Genomic DNA, 25,770 nt, shown 5'->3' with positions numbered 1-25,770 from the left:
CTTTTGTCAAATGAATTAAACGGTGTGTGTAAGATTCTCAAAGCGACCTAAATAAAGCCTTGGCCAAATGTTTCTGAATTGCCACAGTAAAAAATGTAGCTCTTGCATTAAATGATAGAGTTCCGATTTTATAATTACAAGAACGAAATAATAACTATATTCAAATAAAGCAATCTTTGAAATACCAGCTAGCAGGCAATTCTGGCGTTTTATTTGAACTGCGTTGCCGCCACTTGTCGATAGTTTGACACTCAACTATATAAATTAAGCTTTTATTTCTTTGTATTATTTATTAAACACACTATCAATTTCCCGCAAAACAAATATCAAAGGCGACTAGACAAGTTAAGTTTCCTAATATTAAAAACCTTCTCAGCAGACTAATGACAGTATTCAACACCACAAAAATTGTCCCAAGTCCAAAGTCTACGCACTTTTAACTATCATAAGTGTGACTTCATACACCTGTGCGTACAGGAAATTTTCGGCTATATAAACCAACGGAGAAATTATCAAACTCATTCCACATTCGGTTGCCTGCCAAGTACCATTTGTAATCGCAAACATGAAACTGGTACGTTAGTAAAACTAATTAGTTAGAAGACTTTTACTTTTCTTTATTTTAGTTTCAAGTGATTAGTGGTTTTGTGATTAGTATTTCTCATTTATTTTTCTTTGTTTTGATGTGATTGATTAGTTTTTCTTAGTGTTTATAAGTGACTTTTCAATGTTTGGGATTTCGGGATAACTGTCGAACTAGTTATTGATTTGCTATCGTTATTTTTTATTTTTTTCGTAATAGCCCTTTAAGTTTCCGATTCTTTGGAAAAAGCTTTTATTTTTTCTTGTCGATTTCATTTATTGTTTTAACTTTTTTCTTCTTTCTATTAATTAAATATATCGCGGAGAGTCGACCAAACTATTCCTTAGCTTATTCCAATGTACTTACACAAGTGACAATATTAACAAATAATAAAAAAGCTTGTCGTTTACCTTATATCGTCAAAATTACAAAAGTACAGTTTTAAAATAATTACAGCATATACTACTGATGATAGTTAAGGGCCTACTTTAGTACCAATGCCAATTTAGTAAACAAATAAATAAACAATGAATTTTAAACCTTCCAGTTAGCCCCAATTGCCGTTATCATCGCCGCTGCATCAGCCCGCCAGATCTACACCCAATCAGTGGAGAACTATGCTAACTCAGCCGAGCTCTACCAATCAGGGCTCGAGCATCAGCAGCGCGGGCTATATTCTGACCAATCACAGGGCCACGAGGGATACGAAGTAGAGAGCCATAGGCCTGAAGGAGAGAAAACCGCTAAGATTTTGGAATACCATTCCGAAAATGATGGCCATCATTATAAGTACGCATATGAGACTGAAAATGGTAAGTAGTCTTATATAATATAATTAAAAAATCTATTTCAAAGTATTCTCCCAGAAACAAATGCAATGGGTGACTTGATTTAGTGATCTATTGCAGTTCTGGATTAAAAAAAAATTGAATGCGATATGTTCGATAATACGATTAAAAAAATACTATATATAATATACTTATTTCACCATAAAATAAAAATAGTAATACTTTATAACTAATGCTTAAAGTTTAACATCTATTACTAGCAAAACCATTCAAATTACTCACACCTATTGATCGCGAATAAAAGTTCAGCACACACACAATAGAGGGCGTTGATTATATGTAGGTCGTACGATTCAAACGCCATCTATTAGTAATCTATTAAACTACGCAAAGATTTAGAATGTGTTATGAACCATACAATTTATTCAACTCTGTATAAAGTTTATTACTTTATTACTAGACGCTTCATGGAGAATATTTTACATCGTAAATATAAGTCACTTTTGACTAGTTTTATAAGCACTGCAAGATGGTCCATATTAAAGCATTTAAAAAATATTGAACTTCTTTTCAGTAGCAATTTAGAGTTTAGTTTTGTGATCAATCAATAATACAATACATTCACTCTTATAAATTTTACTGGAAACTTTTGTTATAAAAGCCACGAACATAGTGTAGGGTTTGCTATAAACACTGTATTGTTTATGTAGAACAACATAAATAAAGAGAATACATTACAGCTTGAAATATTGAAAAAATCTAAATGCAATCTTGAATTTTCCAGGAATAAGAGCCGAGGAACAAGGAGAAACCCTGGACAAAGGTACTTCAGCCCATGGTGCCTTCTCCTACAAGGGCGATGATGGCCAAGTGTACTCCATCACTTATACCGCTGATGAGAACGGGTTCAGACCCACCGGAGACCACCTCCCAACCCCCCCTCCAGTACCTGAAGAGATCTTGAAGAGCCTGGAACAGAACGCCGCGGAAGAGGCTGCGGGTATTTTTGATGATGGTGAGTATCATATGAATGCGTATCACATATCTCAGTTCACACTAGTGTACGTAAAATTAATGGTCACTATTCAGTACATAGCTGCTTTGACGTAACATGTTAATGACTGTAATGTAAGAGAGAAAACAATGAACGGCAAGGTGGCTTTCAAATAGTTGTCAATTGAGATACGTGATAGCCCCCCATTAGTTAAAAATATGACATTAGTGACATCTACTATACGTATATTAAAAATGCGAAAGTCTGCTAGTCTGTTACGGTTACACAGCTTATCTCATTAAACTTCTGTATCGTGAAATACATTCAGTAAAGGTATTTAAGGAGTCGGCAGTAAAATCGTTTATACAATTAGATGATATTTCTGAAAATCTATGTTACAATAATTGAATCTTAAACATGTGCAAACATACCTTATTGAAAATTATTCATCTCTACGCGTTTTATATTTACAAAATAATGAAAATTTTCGCAGCTATTGTGCCATCTACGGTAACTTCTGAGAACTAAAACATAATTATTTTACAAAAATGTTAATAATATAATTATTTCTTATATCCAAATATTAGCAAAGAACATTGTCACGTATATCCGAAATTAATCATATATTATTTGTATCTTCCAGGAAAATACCGCGAATACCACGAGCAAGGTCATCAGGACCTCCGTCAGTTCGACGACGGCCACCAGTCTGAGGGTTACCACTCGTCAGGCCACGGCTCCTCAGGTCACGGCGCTGAACTGGCTTACCACGCCCATGCCCCAGTCCACACTGGCCTCAAACTGGTCCATCATACCACAGGACATGGCGGCCATTCTGGACACCACGCTACATCTGGTCATGCTAGCTCTTCATACTTCTCTCACGGACACAGTGGAGCCAGTTCAGGACATGAAGCCAGTTTAGGGCATGGCTCAGCCAGTTCTGGTCATGTAGCCAACGTTGGTCACGAAGCCTCTCATGAGGAACACCAATCTGGCCACGAATCTGGTTCAGGTCATCAGTACATCCATCACGGTGTGCACTTCGGTCACCATTTGGACAGCCACGAAGAAACCGTGGGTCATCAGTCTTTCGGTCAAGAGGCTAAGTCGGGTCACCAGGGTTTGACTCATGGAGTTCATCTGCAGTCTGGTTTCCATGCATCGTCAGCGCCTACTGCTAACAGCTACACTTATCACTCTCCCTCAGGCTTCAGTGCGCCTTCTACCCATGGTGGAATTTCAGGTCACTCTGGATTGAGCTACCTTCCCCCTGCAAGCCATGGATACCATGGTCATTAGTGGTTTTATAAACAGTGGATCAAAGACATTGGAGGCAAAGTGAGTGGAATAAATAATATTAAAAAAATAGCTTGGGCAGTGAAGTAAGAAAGCAGTAAAACTGTTTTGTGTTAACTATTGGATAAGTAAATTATAAAATTCTAGTGTCGAAGATTTTAAAGGTAAGAACCTGTTATAGTCTTTTTCACTAAGAACACAAAAAAATATCAGTACCTAGCTAAAGCCTGAGCAGTCTGTTTTTGAACATAAACACTAGACTGATTTAAATCACATTACATTTCAGAGAAAAAACGTTCAAATGAAAAACTAAAAGTTTTTTAGGCCAGGAAATGTTACTTGCAAAATAAACCGTACCTGCTAATAAATTAGAATTAAAATTGTAAAATAATATTCTAGGGGTAAAAAACATTCCATTCAGCATTTTCCTCGTTGATAACAAAACTAGGCATGGAAATTTCTCATCATCACAAAGAAATGTACTGTGAAAATTTCTTTTAGAGCACAAAAGTTGAATTCGAATGATAAATGATCTAGCTGACACTTTCTAATTTCACTGAAAGGAAAGAGAGCAAAAATTCATAATCATTTGAAAGCGTTGCTTTTGTGAAATGAAGCGTTAAACTAGTTTAGTGATATGTTCAGAGTTGATTTAAAGATGCGTTGAGACGATCAAACACCTAAAAAAAGTCATTTCACTTTTGTGAATTCCTGAATAGATTTTTGTGACGGCCCTATTGTATGCAACGATATTTGTATAAGTCAGCCAATGACCACGGTCAAAGAAATTCGATCGAAACGTCGGGTAAACAAATAAGGTATCCTATCCTTTCATTTTCAAATGCGTTTAACACCCGTTGCATTACAATATTACGATGTCATTTATGACAAAATTTTCTTCTATCACCAAGATTAACTTTACGGTTGCTTTTGACTAGTTTCCAGCTTTTTTTATCAGGATTTTTGATCAAAATGTTTATTTGAATTGACGTTTCAAAGGCGATTGTTTAGTAAATCTTATTGAAATTTTATTTCAGTGGTTTGTGTCAACGCAGCTTTAGACCTAAAAGTTTCAAAATAGTAAAAAACCTAGTCAAATGAATTACTATGCAGATTGCTACGTTTTATTTGTTAACCGTGACTAATAATAAAGTCTAGTATTTAAGTCATTGTTGTTCGGAATTCTTAAGTTATATTGTTGCTTACTTTTTAAATAAATGTTTTATAACATTATTTTTTTTTTTTTTTTACGGCCTATTGTGTTGTTGTCGAGATTATTGACCTTGTAAACTTGTCTAGATTTTAACACTAGTATATTTTTGAGGTCTGTAGTATGAACTTCTGATATCATTTTTGTGAGGAAGGAATAAATCATATCAAAAGTAGTGGTATTGATATTAAATTTAAAACACATTGTCTATAGAATTTAAGCAGAATCAATTAACAATATTGATTATTTTGCACAAAGGTGTATTTTCTCATCTCAAAAAATTCAACTATTTCATCTCAATATCAAATCATATGGTATTATTAATCAAAAATAATATGGTATTAGTCACAAATTGGGCCAATCTTTTAAGTAATTTCAGTAACTCTCATCATTATTTACATTCCTAGATAAAATCTATCGAGATGACGAATCTAATTCATTATACAAACGACCACTCCTACTGAAATACATCTTGACTCGTTAGTTTAATGAGTGAATATGAATTATATTAGTATTAGCCTTGGTAAGGTGTGGATGAAATGCTGAGAATTAGGTCGAAAGGCGTACTTATCTCAGATATACATAATGCTGAAAACTAAGCTGCTGTCTACCTTGTCCTTGTATGGGGAACCCCCACAAAATAATTATGTTTTTTTTAATTGTTGGTATTTGTTGTTATAGCGGAAACGGAAATACGTAATTTGTGCAAATTTCGGCTTTCTAGCTATGACGGTTTCAGATACAACCTGGTGACATGCGGAGAGTTCCGTTTTCTACCTTTGAGTACGTGACCCTAAAAATGACGATAAGGTCGATGGTCTTATACGCTTTATTAGAACTAAGTGTTCTTTAATCTACTGGTGAATTATGCCTCTCTTGCACTTAACGGCCACCTATCGCTAAAAATGTCCATAAAAAGGTTGCTTTCTCCTCCAATCAATTTATAAAACAACAACCAAATCTGCTAAAATACGCTAAATATATAAATATTACTAAATAATTTACAAATAACACCTTATTTACTTACCTAACCTTCACCTATATGATTCACTATTCATGTACAAAATTCCTTGTACACCTTTCTCTTAGTACAGCACTCAAAATTAGTCTCATTCACACTATTTCAATCTGACAGTGACGTAACAGATATTAAACACTTACAACCTACGGGTGTATTGTAACATACATACTAGTCCATACTCATATTTAAATGTGTTTGTCTGTCCGTCTGTTTTACTTTCACGGCTTAAGTGCCTTGGACCTGGGGTTAAAGAAAAACAACAATGTTTGATTAAAATTTAGTCTTGGACCTGTTAATATAATTGGAGAATTTTATTGGCATGGAAATAGATGAAAACCTATGGTAAAAGAAAGGCTTTTCTTTTTTATTAAAATTAGGTCCGTAAGCGGCTGATGACGTAGGGGATTTTTTATTTGGCGTAATAATAAATAAAAACATTAGGTTGAACATAAGCTTCAGTTTCGAAAAAAAAATTCCACAGTATCAAATAAGGGATGAAACTTTGACAGCGCGCCACGCGGGTCGTCTAATACGACTAATATTATAAATACGAAAGTTTGCAAAGATGGATGTAATTTTTTTACTCTTTTACGCAAAAAATATTGTCTGAACGATTATCTTCGACAGACATTTTATTTTTAAATAACACATTGAATACTGTTTAACGCGAAGAATCATTTCACAGACGAAGTCACGTGCAGAGGCTAGTTCATACATATTGTTACAAAAGGTATACGCCACTTTGACCTAATGACATTCAGTTGGTGCCCGCGGGTAATATGTGGTTTACTTTTATTAGGTAATAAGTTTGGTAATATAACTATTGTCTGTCGTGTAGTTTAATTGTGACTTAGGACGTTATTATATTGTGTTATGTAATTTTTCCGCGGGCGATAATTATTGGTCTATTTTAGGAGTGGTTTTAGTTGCGCCTACCACGCCTATGGTCGAGGGTTCGTACACGAGGCAACACACCAGTGACTATTCCAAGTTATGTGTGGATTAAAAATAATAATCATTTATTATTTTTTAAAGACAAGTCCTGCACTAAGAATTGCTCTTGTGTCGCGGAGACTTTTACAAACACACAAACAACGGCACAAAGTACAACCACACCCGAAACAATTTGTGGATCGCTCAAATAATTGTCCCGTGTGGGAATCGAAGCCACGACCTCCCGACGCAATGGCAGAATGTCCCAAATGTTAAAAGAACACACCATGACACAGCCTTGAATATCTAAGTCTTAGATTAGTCCTTGAAGGTATGCAAAGTCCCCAACCCGCACTTGGCCATTGTGGAGAATTCAATTCCTTACCCCTCCCTCGTTTGGGAGGAGACCCTTGCCCACACTTACATGATTTTAAATGTTAAGTCCTAAAATCAATTGACTACACAATATACGTACTAATACGAAGGACATGATCAGACTTTCCAATCACCTGCTCCTCACAAATTGATATTAGATTAGTGCGTACACTGGTTTCGTAAAGAGGTAAATGAACAAGTTGCCTAACGAATCATTTGATTACAACTTTAATAGATGTATTTTGGCCTTTTGGGAATGATATTTAACTTATTATTTGTGCCATTTTAGGTAGTCTTTTTTGCGGTGCAGTAATAAAGTTTAATAGGCTTAAATCTTTTTTTTACTCATTTATGACATGTATAGAGTGCTCTGAGGTCTCTAATAGACTTGTATCAAATTTGAAAGCACAATTTTGAGAACCTATTTCAATATGACAAATAGCTCTTAACACCGGACATAACTGATACCAGTTTACTCGGACTTAAATCTATTGCATCCAAAAATAAGCTTGACTACCTCAAATATTTTTAACAATATACCACACACAATGTGTAAAAAGCAAACAAAAAATCTTATAGCAAACCAGATTTTACTAAAAACCTAGAATAATAGCGCGATTCTCTACAATTGAAATCAACGAATATCGAGAGTTTGACAATTAAAATATACTCCCAAAGTAGTTTCTACGACGTCCGCTAGAGGCGCTGATCAGATTTTCACACAAAACTTTTCGATAGCTAGCCGGCTTAGAATCGAGAACAGTATCAATTCAAATGGCTCAAAACGCATCACACCAGTATCAAGGACATTTATAATGTACGATCATCCTGCGCATTATGTATTACTCACTGCTATTGTTACATACCGAAATATTTGATACAAACGACAGGTGATGCTTTGTTCATGTTTTAAGATGAACTTTAAGATTTTGATATTGAATTGTTTAATAATACGGTTTGATGACAGAATAACTGATATTGTTATAGCTAAATTACCATTCAAATGGTTTTATTTTGTTAGGAACTAAAATTATTTGAAAAATATAAATTATTATATTGACTGACATATACCAATTGTGAAACGCAATGTGTCTGTACCGTAGAGCGATTTTGAACTCCCAATACCATGAAATCACCTTTATTTTTACATAATTACACTTGAATTAATAAAAAATAGGTCAGTTTCATACCCCCAATCTTTTGTTTAATCCATTACTGCCTACTACATCCACTGCTGCAAGGTTCTCCTCCCAAACGTGGGAGGGGTTAAGGCTTGAGTGTACCACGCTAACTAAGGCTTTACATATCCTCAAGAAATTTATGCAAGGTTTTCATTCACCTCCATAAAAAAAAAACAAAAAAAAAGTATTTAAATTAATAATTTGTGGTTCGGTAAAACCCCCTAGTTGACTTCACCTCATTATTCTTTTTTCATCTTTTTTTTTCAGTAATATAAACTTTAAACCTCTCAAAGTAACTACAGATCTTAAATACCAAAACACCCAGAGCAGCACACTTAACAAACATTGCAACAGATTCGACCGCAGAGAATTAAAGCGAGATAATGGCACAGCTATCATTAATCAAGTCCATGTCAGTGAACAAATTCACACGGTGTTGCCAACGTGACATTGCCGATTGAATTTGGACAATATAATGCATCTATTTTTATTTTTAGTGTGGGCTACTTTCTACTTGTATAGAACCTCTGGGGTTCTAACAGATTTGTGCGACTATCGATCGTTAGGTTTTGGCTTCAATTCTCAGGCAGAATTGGATGTTATCAATTTCTATTGGAATGTTTTCCCTAATAGCCCCGTGTATGGTTATATGCCTGGTATATGAAAACAGACATTCCTGTTAAAGCTTAGATTTTTTTTACATTTCCCATATTTATTAATTTCGTAAGAGGGAAGCCCTGCTGAAGTATTTATTCACTGAAAAACATAATTTATATGTTTTTCGTAAACGTAGTTTCTGCTAAAGTTAATTTGATTATCTCCACGAAACAAAATTAACTTTTTTATCCATTTAACTTTCGGTATAAGAATATTTTCGTTAGTTTATCCATTTTCATATTAAATCCTGTTCAAATCCGTAACAATCTTTGCTCTAATAAAGCACCAAACCTACGACCTTCAATAGCCCACAGACGGACATACCACGGTAAAAGTGTGATACATTAACATTTAACCTCTGTGGTCCCTACAGCCCTTGATCTTCAAGTAGACCTTTAAGAAGATATCTGCAATAGATATTTTTATTACTATACTAGGTTTGTGCTGCGGTTTTGTATGATGCAATTCTACGTAATAACATTTGTGTATATTAAAATTTAAATTTGTGTTTTGTGGATGTAAAAATAGATTTTAAATGAGATTCAAAGATACTCTTAAATGCAAGTTCAGTTTTCAGTCTAGAATCGAGTTTTGCTAAAGTGTTTTATTTAAAAAAAAATCAAAGAAAAATAACGCTATTGGTTTTTTACAACCAAACATGATTATCTCATGATGATTTGCGATCATTTATGTTACAATTAGTCTTACTAAAATTTGTCTTTGGCAAAATAAATAAGAGTAATTTTTTCGGTGACCTTGACCTCCGACCATTCACGTATCAAAGTATTTAGTAAGATTTTTTGCTTATTGCGTACGGGAATAGCCTCTAGTTAAAGTTAAAGTCATGGTGATTTATTGCTTTACATTCATATATAAAACGCCTATTGTACTTGAAAGTGCCTACGTTTTGCTATTGACAACGTCGGTCCCATTCATGAGGGGTGAATTGCTTTCAGAAAAAAATATGAGTAAAAGTTTAAACAACCTTGATATTAATATTTCACTACTAACAGTGTATCAAACGTACCGACAGACTTTCTTACGACATAAGGATGAATCTCACCTTATGTAAGGAATGTGACCTTTCAACGATATTGTTATGTGCATCAACAGTTTTAGCGAAGGTTGTAAAACATTGTTTGAATTGCGGTCGATTTGTTTCGGAAATTGTTTCATTGGTGTTGGGAAATGTTAGCCCTGTCTTTGGTTATGATGTTGAATGTTTTGGTGAATATTGTGTAGAATATTTTATTATCATACTTGCGATATGCTTCCTGGCTTCACCCATGTTCCGTTTAACAAATTATACACTTAATCCTTCTTTCAGACTTAATCAATCTATTCAAATATAAACTGTATTATGTGTGTGTCTGTGGGTACCGTAAATGTATGAATATCTTTTTAGAACAGTTGGACTTTATTGTGATCTGACTGACAAACACAGATTTGCGAGAATGTTTCATAGTCCATATTATAAGTTAGGAATAAATAAATATTTTGTGAATGTAGTGACAGGCTGATTCTCGCGGCCTCGCCTTCAAATTTTCCTCCCCGGTTGAGCCCCTATAGATGTGATTTTTGGAGAAGTGTTACCTATTTTTAAACCCAGGTCTTGTTATGTCTCTAAGTAATCTAAGTATCCATATGAATAGTATAACTATTTAATGATTCTTAGGAACGTTAATAACTTAATAATTTACAGATACAATAATGTTTGTAATGATTGTCAATGTATCATTATTATTAAGAAGTATAATCAGTATCTAATAAGTGAATTTTATTAAAATTGTACATTTAATTAGTTTTGTTTTATATCTAGTTAGTTTCTTTCCACGTCTTTCTGTTCGACTTTTACATGAATCTTTTAAAATAAATATAACCGATCCTATACTCAGGGTGAACACTGTCCGTCTGTTACAAAAGTACGATGAAGATTGTATGGTGCGACGACTTGATCTATCTATCTAAGGTGATAAGAAAGTGTTAGCTGGAGATAGATACGGCTAGAATAATATGAAAGAAACATTTTCTTAACTGTTGACGAGTAAAAAATAATCTTTAGATAAAATATTTCACATTTAGACCTAAGTTTAACAGTGTCACTGATTTATTGCTATTAATTTTTGATCGACATAATTTTTTGGTTAATGATTTCTTATTCCATTAGACAGACTGACCGACATTTCCAAACATCAACGAGTTATCTAATGAACAAGATTCCGTTACGCATTGTGCGTGTTAATTCTGATTATATATTACAATATATAATGTAATAATGTTATTATATTATTGTCTTGTCATAGTAATGGTGTTTGCATAGTTTACGAATTGTTATGTGAAGGTTATTGATTATAAAGGGACTATTAGGAGTATATTGAAATGCTTAGCTTTGGAACTAGCTTGAACGACTAAGCATTGCACTAACAATGCATTGTTTTTGTTATGAAGCGTATTCAAATAGAAAAAATAAAATTGCGCTCAATTAGGGAAACTCATTGTCATGTTTCGCTCAAACCTTGAACGTAAGGATCTTTCCGATATTAAAAACAATATTCTCAAATTCGGAAGAAAAAGTTTTAATTAATTACGAGCTTTTCTTTTAAATCATTCGATGATTAAAATGGTAAGAAAATCGTTTGGCATATTTTGAGCTGAATGCAGTTTGATACATGAACAGACACTATGGAAGGGACAATTAACATTCTTAATTCATAGGTAACTACTTATTAATAAAACCTAGTGAAGTTTAACTTTGTCTGTTGTTTGTTATAACAGGATTACTGGACTGGTTTAGTTCAACTTAGAGGCGGGAAGGACTGTATCCTGAGAAAAAACCTCGCCATATTCTAATTTATTTAACATCCAAACTCCGTTTATTAATAAAAGCAAGTGAAATTTAACTTTGTTCGTTAACCTGTTATGCTGTTACAACAGGATTACTGGACTGGTTTGTTCAAGTTGGTAGGGTGAAGGTTAGTATCCCGAGGAAGAACCTCGCCATATTTTTTTAAAGCCAAACGATGCACACCTTCTGCTGACTTATAAAATAAAAAATACGTACAGCCTAAACAAAGTTCAAAATTAAATGATGCAACAAATTTGATGTACGGCCTTCTTTGAAATTGGACTGAAATGACCGTTGCGTAATAAATGTAATTATAGGCTTTGTCATTTATAACTTTATTTAAAACTCGGATGAGTGGTGAGAGGAAATTAGTTTGAACACTTCCATTTTTATGTCTTCCGGCTAATTCTGTTGTTTACTGAGGTTTTATTAATTTATGGCTTAGCTTTTGAGCTGTTATATGGATACTCGCAATATCAACGTGGTAATGATTTTGACAGCCTCGGTGGCGCAGTGGTCACCACGCCGCTACCATTGCGTCGGGATGTCGGGGGTTCGTTCCGTTGATCGTATGTTTGTAAAAGTACCCGCGACACAAGAGCAATTTTTAGCGCGTGATTTTTCTTAAAAAAACCACAATGGTTAAATTGAATGTGGGTTCGATTATTGAACTATGCCAAATTTTGTCGATCGTATAACGCGAAAATAATAAAAGTACAGTGACAATTTGCCTTTGTTGCATTTGGTCAGAAGTTCGAACCGAAAACAACTCAGTAAAGACCTTTTGAAGCAACGCATGTATGATAAATACATAAATATTATTTTTAATGGTGACAAATAGTCAGAAGACATGTCCACAAGCGGTATTTAACCAGAGCATGCTGAACTTCATTTTTAAAGCTTTCCTTATTCTTGGAGGACACTTTTGCCCAGCATTAGGACAAGATGGGAGGTCCTACACCCTTCCTATATCAAGAGGAGGCCATTGCACAGCATTGGGGACGATTTTAAATCCTGCTAAATATTCACGAGTCGTTTGAGTTATTGACCACTGCGTCATTAAGGTGTTCCTTCACAAAAAGACTAAACAAATAATGATGCAACCTTCAAAGCTCCGTTATATATAAAATACAAGTACATAACTATTAATGTTATTGGAGTAATTACTTTTAACTTTAGATAAATTATCGTTTCAAGGTTTTTGCGGTTTTCTTAAACATTTATTTATTTGTTTAACTAAAAGAATAACGAGTGTCAGACTAACCTGTTAGCGAATCGTTAGTAGGTTAAGCAACTTATGCCGCGGACGCTTTAGAGATGGGTGGCCGTTTGGTGACCTTAGAGCTGAAACCCTTATGTATTCGTAAAGAAATGGGTCCAGTAACAGTTTTTTTTACCACTAACCATACAAATAAAGAAATAGAATTGTAATTGCTGTAATTTATTATGTACAAAAGGAAAATCAGAATCAAATCAAACTGTCTTTGCAAGATTACATTTTCAATGCTCCGCACGTATTATCAATAGATAAATTCACTGACTTCTTAATATAATATTCAAATTTAACTGCAATGCAATCAAATCACGGAAAATTACGTATTCTCTTCAATAACATTATAAGATAACTATTTATAGGCAGACTAGACAATTCACATGACTCGCCTTCAAAATTTTATCCCTTATCAAAGCCGATTAGGGGCTATTTTTGAAAAATAATTACGGCTTAACCCTGGTTTGTCCTATTTATGTCGATGTTTTCAAAATTTGTACAGGAGTTATAATGTACAGATACACAGATAAACTAACGCTAGTTTTATTATACTAGAAGCGTGAGTATTCAAAAACAATAAACTCACGTTAAATTATGTATTTACTTCAATAATATACGTATGCAAATATAAAATTGACACTGAAAGATGATGCGTGCCTATTATAAGACCTTTCTTTATTGGCAATGAATGTAACATATCGCTTGTACGTTAAAAGGTTAGGCAGAGGTGTATCACACCTACGATAAGATAGTCATGTCATTGTTTTATATCCCACGTGAGATAAGGAATTTTTATTTGCAAAAATGCGTTGAAGATTTTTGAAAGCCATATATGTACCTACGATTATAGTTACGAGTATTCCTTATTAAGCACCTTTCAGCATAGTAAAGTAATATTAAGTGTTTGTCAGTCTCTCTCGTGAAAACAGCTGCGCCGTTATGGGTGAACTAACGATAGTGCATAACGTGAAGAAGCACACAGGCTACTTTTTTTAAAATCGACACCTAAACTTGTGATATATGCTACTTTTTAAAATTAACCCCTAAACGGCTGGAATAGAACATACGATTGCAAGTGGAGCCATAAGTCAGCTAGATGTGTTATTTATTGACTGCCTCCGTTGCGCATTGGTCTAGGTCGCCACGCCGATACCATTGCGTCAGGGGGTTGGGTTCGATTCCCACACGGAACAATTATTTGTGCGATCCACAAATACTTAATTGTTTTCGATATGGTTGTACTTTGTGCCCGTTGTTTGTAAAAGTCCCCGCGACGAAAGTGCAATTGTTAAGGCGCGAGTTGTATTGTTTTAAATGAAATTCAGTTATAATATTCATGACATCAACCGACCGAGAAGGTTTAAACTTATTACAAATTAAATTATTACTAGTGACATTTTATAATATCTATGACTACTAGTTGGTAATTTATTGCTATAATAAATAAACTTATTGATATATAATTATTTGATTAATATAAAACATGCTTATATTGCTTATTCAAATCATATCTTAACAAGCGCTTGACTGCAAATGTAGGAATAAATGTTTTGGAAATTATCCGACTAAAAGTTCAAATCCTGGCCGAGACAATATTTTTTACGTAATGGTTAATTGAGAAAAATAATAAAAATTAATGGCTTTTTGTATGAGAAACAGACCAACCAAACGAATTTAAAAATACATAATATTCTTTATATAACCTACAAACACAAAAAAGCCATAACCTTGCACTTGAACATTTCATCTAACCAAAATGTCATATCTTTATGACTTACGTAAAAAATTCAATGTTTGTAAAACATTAGGTACGATCTGCACTGAATTTCATTGTTACACTTAAAATTTATATTTTTTAATATAAAATACAAGATTACAAGTAATTCGGAAAAATACTGAAAAATAATGTATATTATATAAATATTTAAAAATCCGTCATATTCAATTCGGTTCGTTACCTTATTTTTTTATGTCTACATCAATAGCAAATATTCTTACAAATTAAAATAAAAAGCACTAACATAATTATTATTTCGAACATATTATTATTAACATATTATATTATTATAATGAATAATGTTCTAAAAAGCCATAACCTTGCACTTGAACATTTCACCCAACCAAAATGTCATATCTTTATGACTTACGTAAAAAATTCAATGTTTGTAAAACATTAGGTACGATCTACACTGAATTTTGTAACCGTCAGATATGCATATATATAGAGGAGGAGACGATTCTAGTTACATTCGTGAACTCAACTCCGACCTACAACCATGAAACTGGTAAGTCGAGTCGATTGTTTAGACGATTATTTTATCGATATTATTAATCGATTGGGAAGTGTTAACGATTTTTGGATTGTTTTTTTTTTGATAAATGTCTAAAACTATTTATTTATACAAACTGAGAATATATGAAGTAGTTATTATTTTGTTTTTATTATTTAATTTAATTTTAAAATTTATTGGGATTTTATACATTAATATAGAAAAAAAGTAAAAGTGATTAAAATAATATTTATTTCATAAATTAAATCTTATTCTTAGTGCACTTTAATGTAACTATTTAGTGATTATTTTGTGTGTCTAAGCGGTTATTTTATTTATCTAATTCATAAATTAATGCAAAACTTAAAATAACTACCATAACAATAAAATACCATTTATCCATTCTTAAAAATACTTATAAAACATTTAAAATAAATTCAGCACTTTCAAACATATACCTACTTATTAGCATATACTTCTATATAATTAAATTATCACTAACATACAGTTTGTATCAATTTCTATTGAGTGTAACGTGTTGTGCAAACAATTGTCGAAATTTCACACGAACTAAACTAACATTGCTTTGAAACTCATCTTAGAACTAATTAAATATTATCTAGTCATCGTTTTTTAAAATAATATGTGCTCGTTTTAAATTAAAATAAATATGGAGCTGATTTTCTTTTTGTAAGTCATTTTGTTAATTTTACGTATGGTCAAAGTGTTTGTTGATCGTCTTATGTATAGAATATATTAATTCCTCGATTGCTTATAAAATTAAAGTTTACAAGAAATCTAAAAATCTTGTTCAAAAAATTGTTGTTGTAAAGTGCGCGGACATTTTAAAAAGTGAATAATTGCAGTAAAAACATACTTAATTTATAACAATCAACTTTTTCTAACTAACTTCCACATAGAAATTCAACTACAACTAAAAACAAAACAATCGCTATATTTTAAGCAAATCCAAAAGTTAAACTAGCATGTCACAAATGTGTTACTATTTCACTGACACGCTAGCGATGAGTCTCAAAATACGAAAACAATGGACATTTTGAGAAAATAAATCTGTTTGGAACTTTTTTAATCTATGATTGTTTCATCAACTTTTTAAATAGGACTTAGTTCCGTACAATATAAGATTTCGCGTTAATCAAATATTAATTTATAGGAAATTTTCCCATAAAAAATCAACTAAAAAAACTAATGAGTACTAATTATATATTATTTATTGTCAATCAATCTGAAAGCTATTTGATGAAGATAATATACATATATTATAGTACAATGGTTTGAACTATAGTACTTTTTATACATGTTTCCGTTCTTTTGTGTATGTTATAACGAGTCTATTGTTTGTTATTATATTGTGGGAAAATTATAGTAATTAAATAATTTTCTATAATATAATAACTCAGATCTAATTACAAAAAACTCATGTGCATTAATTTACTTCCTCATTAAAAAAGGATTGCATTAATATTAATACTCATTAATACTCCTGGTGACACAACAAAGACTAAGTTATAGGGTCCTGTTTTTACCCTATGGGTACGGAACCTTAAAAAAGGGAATACATGTTTAATTAAGACTTATTATAAAAATATTTGACTTATTATAAATATACAAAAAAATATTAACTTTTTTGTTCCAATCCTTATATACTTTTAAAACTTTCAATGAAGTCTATAAAATTATAGTTACTACACAATATCATAAGGTATAAGCATGAAAACATTTTATGTCCGACTACCTGTTAGAGAGCCTTTACACGCAAAATTTACCTAGATTATAATAAAAAATTCTGTGTCTTTCCGGAGTAAAATAGTAGTTGTATCAAACAGCCACGGTCTGCCACATAAGTAAGTTGCTGGACTATAGTCTACAAACCCATTAACCTTTACTTACAAAACTTCAAACTCATATTTCACACATTAATCTCGATTTCAGTAATGATCAGCAGACCTTAACAAAAAACCATTAAAAACTGATCAAATTTTGATAAAATACAAATTAAGATTGAGATAAATGAATGTAATTGAATCTTTGTAAGATTGCGGAACCCTAAAATTTACGCATAACTTTATGGTGTAAACTTAGTGAATAACAAATGTTAATTAATGTTGTATAACATTACAGCCTATGTAATTATGTAAAGTTGTTGCATAAAAATTGAGTTAGAAGGTTTTGAATTCTTGTTTTATCTATACCGAAAGGATCACTTGACTGATGATTTAGTAACCGTTTGTATAACTTCATGCTGGTTATAGCCAAACAGAGAATCGATATACACCAAATTTTAGCCATTTGTCATTTTTGAGGACGCGTTTTTTCCAAAATACCAGGCTTATAATAAACATCAAGACAAACGTTGAAAATATTTCTACAGAAATGTAAAAGTATATCTACTTGCTTAAATATCACTTTATATACTACATTTAGGACATTTACTATACTATATTTGGGAATTGAACCGAAACGCAGTTACTATAGATATAAGCATTATGACCTCGTTTACTACAGGCGTGGTATCAAAGTGCCATAATTATAACGTTCATCTTTTAAGCAACTCACAAGCCAGTACTAAAAACACTCTTTTCTACAGCTCCTGATCTCCGCTCTCTTCGGCATCGCCGCCTCGGCCTTCGCCCCCGCCTACCCTGAACAGTCCAACCGTCCTCAGGCCTCCTTCGAGAAGAATGCCAGGATCATCGCCCTGGACTCAGACGTCAAAGAAGACTCCTTCAGATACAACTATGAAACTGAGAATGGAATTAAGGCTGAGGAGCAGGGCCGTGAGGTGAGTGAAATATTCACTTAAATAATCACCTTTGAAATTGTTTCTGGAAGGAGGTTAAATAACGACTTTATAAGATAATTGACCATAAGCAAAATATCATGCGTATTTAGAAACAAATTTAAAAAGTTGTTCAGGTAGATTTATGGGGGTGGTACATCTTGCTTATTATTGAATGAATGCTAAATATTCATCAACAGGGAATAATAGATTTTGTATCGAGTTAGTTAATACTCAAAGAGTTACACGTACTATCGAACTGTGCCAGAAGTGACAACTTGAAATGACCATACAAATTATAATACTATGACCATAGAGTAAACTATAATGGATATAAGTAGTACAAGTGAAGTTATTATTAGACCGCAATATTAAAATATGTAATAGGCTGCAAGGCATAAATGTTTGGTATAATGATATGCAGAGATTCACAGATGGCTTTCAATGTGGGTGTACGTTGGTGTTCGATAAGTCAGGACTTTGGAATTTTGTAGTAATTGTTCGTTTGAATCATAATAAGTTGAGGCATAGATTAGCGTAGTTATATGACAATTAAATATCATAATATATGTCGGATCTTTAGATTTAACTATTATATATACTTAAAATCGCTTGATGTTACAGTAAAGTACACACAAACTGATTATAAATAGTTTTACGCACTGAAATTAGTTCTGCGTCGTGAGGGCTTTTACAGACATACAGACAACAGACACAAAGTAAAACTACACCCGAATTAGTAAATTAGTGTATCTCACAAATTGTAAGAGTCAGACCCCAACCCCTTCGATATTGCTGGATAGTAGCATGCCAGCCACCTTAACTACTGCACCAAGGACGACAAAGGGCTATAATCTAATTCCCTTTATCCTAAAATAGAACAACAATGTTTACCATAATTCACACCCTTGACCCTAAGGTCATAGACTTCAGAGAACCAGTAATAGTCTACGTGTGGCAATCTGCCATATTATGGCAATATCGAGACAAAATAATTGTAGGTCTATGAAAATGAACTATTGTGTAGTCTAGTACATGAGACTAAATGATAAACTATAGTGTTTTAGACGGTACGATACGGGAACGACACGACGTAAGAAGATGTCAGTGCAGTTATGTAATAAAAAATATTTAAATATAAATTACATTAACATTTTTATTTTATGGTTAAAATTCTAGCCTATCAATTATTCTGAAGTTACAAAGCATTTTACATGATAATGGCAAAATGATTGATATTTAACTCATTCCCTTAACTTTACTCTTTTCTTTATCTTTCTCATCTGCTACTACGAAAAAATTTCCGCTTACCTAATAAAATTAAAATAACTAAATCACTATAATTACTTTCCAAAAAACAAAAGCTGCATAATCGTAGTCGTCACGGTCTCACTTCATCTAAATGCTCCAACATTTGCAGATGACCTAGTAATCTTTTTAGTGACCTACCCACACGAGTTAAAGGGTACTGACCACCACAAAAGGTCAGTTAGCGTGATTTATAGTTAGTTTTGTAGATTATACTTATCGATAACTTAAACTTAGTGTCGTAATGTTAATGTGTAGTTGTAGGCTTTATTGCAAGTATTAGAAAGTTGATTTGTGGCTACTTTGATGAAGATCTTCTTTGCAATTACAAAAGTCTATTTCATTAGAAACTAGCCGACTTCGTCAGGATATTTTTAATTATTCTGTTGGTTTTATTTCCGTGGGAATTTTACTCTAACCGATCCCATACAAACCTTGTCCCGACAGTTAAAAACATAGGTATTAAAAAAATCCAGTTTAGTTTAATTGTTTAAAAGACACTCTGGTAATCAAGAGCATTAAGAAGAGTGTTCTCTTTAAAGATAGATGTTTATACAAAAGTAGAGACGCTTAGAGAAAAATATTACTAAACAGAACTTCCTTTAGCTGTCACCATTGCAAAGACACGTTAGGTAATCGTAAAACGATAGCATCATGTTATATAACCAATTTCTTTCTTAATTGCCTTTAGCTTTATTGAATCGATTAGCAATGAACGTAAGCGAGAGCTTCTTTGAAAAAAATATTTGAAAATGATTTTGCCTTAACCTTAAGTATATTTTTTAGTCTAAACTTACTTCATAATTTATTTTACAATCTTATTTTTTTCTATGAAAATAGTTTCATATTATCCATTTATTGAGGATATGCAAAGTCCCCAACCCGCACTTGGCCAGCGTGGTGGACTCAAGGCCTAACCCCTCCCTCATTACGGGAGGAGACCCTTGCCCAGCAGTGAAACATTAATGGGTTAAATTTATTTATTTATTTTATTATCAGTTAACCTATAGGAAACTGAACACGGATACCATTTTCTTTGACTTTACACATAAACAATCTTTATTTCCATCTAAAATTAGCACGATTACTTTAAACACGTTCTCTCTAGACAGTTTACTACAAATTCTTACAAATTCAAGTAAAATGAACACATCTAAGGAAAGGTTAACGCGTCTAAATGTTAACATCATCAATTTAACATTCACTCCTTCAGTGTATTAAGTGTCAAATGACACTTTGACACTTTAGACATTTGACATGTCAAATTGACGAGATTGTTTGTGCAATTGAGTCGTTAGCGACGATTCATATTGGATATTAATGTCAGGCTTTTATAGTTAGTAACCTATGCACTTATGTGTGTTGATAACCGACTGTAAAAAGGATGGTGTGCCTGCTTCGTCGTGCTTTCTGTGTGTATAGTTTTGTATGCCTATTGTAATATTGCTAACTTGATTGACACCGATTTCAAAGGGATCGATATTTTTTTTCTATATTGTGTGGATTAGTGCCAGATTTCAATACTTGTGGGTGAAGAGTACTGGGAACAAACTTGAAGCCGTTTCAATCGCAAACCAAAAAAAAAATAATTTATTCTGAAAACTATTACATATTTTGAAAGATATGCAAGGACAAACATTTGGCACCGCATATCTTTTTCTTGTATGCATGAAAGGGTTATCACGAGTATTGTCTACATAGAAATAAAAATGAATTATTAAAACGACGAAACTTTTCGATAATTTCTTACGTTAAATTGATTCAGTTTATAAAGCTATAATATCTAAACTATACAGCACTTACATTCCTAAACATAAAATTTAAAACGCATTAACATCTTTCAAGTAACATCAGGAAGCTAATAATGCAATAAAACTGTTATTACAGTAAAATTAAATGTCAACTTGCAAAACTTATTAATTACGGCCTATCACTTATTACCTGTGGCAACACTCATGGGTCATTTGAATTTCATTCGAGATGAGTCTCGATGTTAATGGATGCAAGACGATAATTTAAATTGATTTATCCTATAATTAATCGGTAATTAAATGTTTGTGAGATGATCATTAATGTATTATTTTTTTTTTAAAGACAGCTTAGAACGCTTTTGTGTATTTCGGGAACTTTTACAAACATATAAAATACAAACCCGAAACCATTATTCGTGGATCGCACAAATAATTGTTCCGTGTGGGATCGAACCCATGATCTCCCGACGCAATAGTATTTTGGTCGTCAATCATTTTTTTACCAAGAAACCAAGTGAAAAAAATACATTATGATTTTTTGATTTTCATTATGGACTCTGTAAATTATCCGTATAAGCTTGAATGAATCTGCTAGTATAGAAACACGTGAATAGTACAATTGGAAATCAATTAAACAAAACTGGGATTTGAACCCAGAACTCTGCGATTGTAATGTCAGACCCTCCTTCAAGGAAAAGTCATGGTCAACAACTAGATCAATAACAAACTAATTTATTAAACTAAGTAAATCCTACTCATCATTTGACCTTTCAACCTTTCAAGGTTTAAAACAATACTATTTCATTCAATTAACCTCGTTCTTTGAGTGAACGGAATTACAAATAATTTGTCTGACATTAGTTTGACATTTGTTTAGTTTAATAACTGTTTGATACATCCATCTTATTTGATTTAAGTATAGGTTTTGATTATATGTTAATAGAGCTGTTATTTGTAATTGAAGATCTATATTATTAATCTTAAGGTATATGCAGCTGATAAAGTTGAAGTATTAATTTTGATTTACAAGTCAATTACAAAGTATACTTTACAGAAAATAATTAATTCGTGGAAGCTGAAAAAACTAAGTCATCATTAAAAAAAAACTCATATTTATTCCCATTGAAAATTTAAAAAATATAACTGTTTGACCGAATCTATTCAGCCCTAATTTGTTAAACAGTTTGTGTTAGTGTTTAAGCAGTCTCATCAATATTCTTCTTCTCCACACTAACTTTCCTCTCTCCTCATTTCAGGCTGACGGTATCGAGGCTCAGGGCGGCTACCAGTACACCGGTGACGACGGTCAGGTCTACTCCGTGAGCTACGCAGCTGGACAGGGTGGCTTCCAGCCCCAGGGTGCTCACCTCCCCACCGCTCCCCCCACTCCTGAGGCTATCCTGAAGGCTTTGGAGCAGAACGCCCGTGATGAGGCTGCTGGCATCATTGATGATGGTGAGTACTAGCTACGGTTTACATTCAGTCATGGCATCCATTTTTACTCAAATTTTACTAAGCCTTTTATTTATCTGAAAGGATAAGGGCTCCGAATAGTCATTTAAAATGCTTTGTAGAAAAAAAGGTAAAATAAGCTTTTGACTTCACCACAACTTGATACTTCATCCTCTTCACTTGACAACTTGAATGTCTTTCTTTCCGATAAAAATAATTTTAAGGATGATTTACGAAACATTAACCTCTCTTCTAGAATGGTAATAAATGTTCTCAGAAATCTATCTAAGGTAACAAGATAAAAGCTTGTAAAACATAATTCCACTTAAGAACAACACGACAACGAGCCTCAATTTGTCACATTATTAGCCAACGTATGGTAAATACCATCGTAATACAACATAACAAGCAAATTGCGGCACCCAGACATAGACTAATGACGACTATTAGATATTAGATAGGGCACTTGGTGGGAAATGTCACTGCTTGTGGATTGCCTAGTCTATATTATGTTAAAGGCCTATGATAAATGGTTAAATTTGTCTTTCTGGATTGAGCTGCTAATTATAAAGCCGTAAATACCCACATCGAACACATTTTTTTCCGTCAATTTTTCGAACTTGTTCCCATCTAAGTTCTGTTTCTTCTTCCTAGACTACTTCTCAAAAATAAGGAGCAATTCAATATACTGTTTAAGTGCCTAAGCAATATCATCAAAATTGTCGTTGCTCCAACAAAATGGATTGGTGAAAATAATAATCACAATCGTTTGGTTTCCAATCAGTAAATCAATCTATTAATAGGAGCTTTGATAAATATTGTCATACAAAAACTGAACATGAAATTACCGACCAAGCTTTAAATAACTTGACTCACATAAATTTAATTCACTTACAATAATCTAAAACTGAAAATCCAACATCATTACAAAATTTTCTCAACACTTATCAAATTCAAATCATAATGACATCTATTTCTCAAACATCGCAATTATTTTATTCAAATAAGTGTCATTTTACCTTGTCGAAACTGAATTAGTCTAACATTCCCATAGTTCATTCTAATCACCGTTCATGAACGAATGACCTTACTCGTGGGACTATCCCTTCACTGCATTGACCTATTGTTCACGAAAACAGTAGCTATTATCTCATAAAATCTTTAGTTCATTATCCTTTGCAACCTCAAATTACTGAAAACAACCAAATATCACCTATATTTCTAGAGCACTAAAGACTATTTTAACCGCACATGTAAAATTGTACTTTCGAGTAATGGTTTAGACAGAACCAATATAGAAAAGTCAACTTTATCCTATAAAACATAGAACACAAAATGCTCTAAACTACAAAATGAAGAGTTCATTATCACGAAGAATCATTTTCAAACATCTGCCAAGCGACTTTAGACTGTATTAGTATAGTTTTAAGGTGTAAATTCGTATTAGTAAAGAACGGTCACGGTGAAAGGTCATTGGGTAATCATGTAAAGGTCAGTGTACCAGTGCAAGATGCAAGTGAACATGTAAATTAGTCGCGGTCTTATTTGTATGAAGCGTGTATTCTTTTGTTAGAACAAAAGATCTAGATTTTAAAGACAATTACTAGATTTTACGCAATAGATAAAACAAGTGACGTTAAGCAACTCTAGCAAGGTCTAGTCTTAGATGGGTGACATTAATAAAACAGTATTATTAAATCTTTTTTTTTAAAGACTACTCCCGCGCATGGAATTGCTCTTGTATCGCGGGGACTTTAACAAACATGCAAACAACGAACACAAAGAACAATCAGACCCGAATGAACTAATTGTGGATCACACAAATAATTATTCCGCATGGGAATCGAACCTCTCGACGCAATGGTAGCGGCGTGGCGACTTTAAGCACTGTGCACGGAAGCTGTGGAGTGATGTTAGACCGTCACTGATTCAGCCATTATTTATTTTTACGTTTTTTCATATCTAATGTAAATTTGTTCTTTCGTTTACAGGTCAGTACAACCCTGGCAAGTATGGCGACGCTCCCGGCTTCGCTCCTCAGCCCCAATACAACGCCAGAGCACAGGCTTCCGCTGGTTTCAGACAGCCCTACAAATTCTAAACATTGACATAACAAATCCTAACTTAGTTATACACATTTAATACAAATCATTAGTTAAAGTAGAGCATATTTCATAGCGTTGTAATTACACGCACACATAAATCCGAGCGATTTGATTCGTAATTGGAATATGGTGTGTACGCACACTAGCGAAAAAATGCAATTGATATAATATGAATTATGCTCTACTTTATTTAATTTTGAAACTTATTCGTGAGTATGTTTTGATTGAAAGAAAGATTTGTGATAATTTAATTCTCTAAGTAATTACGAAACAGATTCTATTGTGCTATATTTTAATTTTCTTATTGTTTTTAATCAAGATATACTTGCAAATAAGTAACAGTACTAAACATCGAATAATATGGTGAATAAATAAGAAAGTGATAATTATGCGTAATCTGTTGTAGTCATGATGGTTACCAGTGAGAAGACGTGAGATGAAATCTATTTATTCTATGAATAAAAATATATAAACGATATTTTCTATAATACTGTCTTTTTCTTTACACATTACCCAATTAATGTCAATTTCCTGCCGAATAAAATAAAATATAATTATAACAAAATGAGGGATACCCATTAGTTTAAAAATCAATCAATTCAACCTTTTTAAAACATCGTGATGAAACATGCCTAAAATTTGTTCAACACATTTATTGAGGGCAGTCCCCAACACACACTTGGACAGCGTGGTGGACTTAAGACCTAATCCCTTCCTCGTGTGGCAGGAGATTAGGTAACAGCACAGGACACTTAAAGGTAAAAAAGTCTTTTTGATGGGGAAAAGATTCCTTTCTGGAAAGGCCTTAAGTTCACCAAGGCTAATTACGAGTTGAAAACTGTTAAATTTCGTTTACTTAGCTTAACTTTAACTTTTCTTTTAAAATTTTCAGGCGTAATTAAATCACGATGTTTGTTCTTGACTGTTA

General features: G+C 33.0%; 2 protein-coding genes across 2 annotated transcripts; both read left to right on the top strand.

The window, feature by feature from the left end:
* The first annotated feature begins 523 nt into the window (after positions 1-523).
* Positions 524-4,897, top strand: LOC142979844 (uncharacterized). Its single transcript, XM_076125035.1, has 4 exons — positions 524-574; positions 1,131-1,395; positions 2,156-2,386; positions 3,009-4,897. Exons 1-4 carry the CDS (start codon positions 566-568, stop codon positions 3,665-3,667), a joined length of 1,164 nt encoding a protein of 387 aa, XP_075981150.1. The 5' UTR covers positions 524-565; the 3' UTR covers positions 3,668-4,897.
* A 10,503-nt stretch (positions 4,898-15,400) lies between these two features.
* On the top strand, positions 15,401-25,324 carry LOC142980121 (cuticle protein 3-like). The gene is made up of 4 exons (XM_076125430.1): positions 15,401-15,441; positions 18,035-18,229; positions 22,542-22,740; positions 24,729-25,324. Exons 1-4 carry the CDS (start codon positions 15,433-15,435, stop codon positions 24,836-24,838), a joined length of 513 nt encoding a protein of 170 aa, XP_075981545.1. The 5' UTR covers positions 15,401-15,432; the 3' UTR covers positions 24,839-25,324.
* Positions 25,325-25,770: the final 446 nt, after the last annotated feature.

The sequence above is a fragment of the Anticarsia gemmatalis genome, chromosome 17 (assembly GCF_050436995.1).
Source record: "Anticarsia gemmatalis isolate Benzon Research Colony breed Stoneville strain chromosome 17, ilAntGemm2 primary, whole genome shotgun sequence".
Taxonomy (NCBI): domain Eukaryota; kingdom Metazoa; phylum Arthropoda; class Insecta; order Lepidoptera; family Erebidae; genus Anticarsia; species Anticarsia gemmatalis.
Note: the sequence above shows the minus strand (reverse complement) of the source record. Positions and strands in the feature narration are given on the sequence as shown.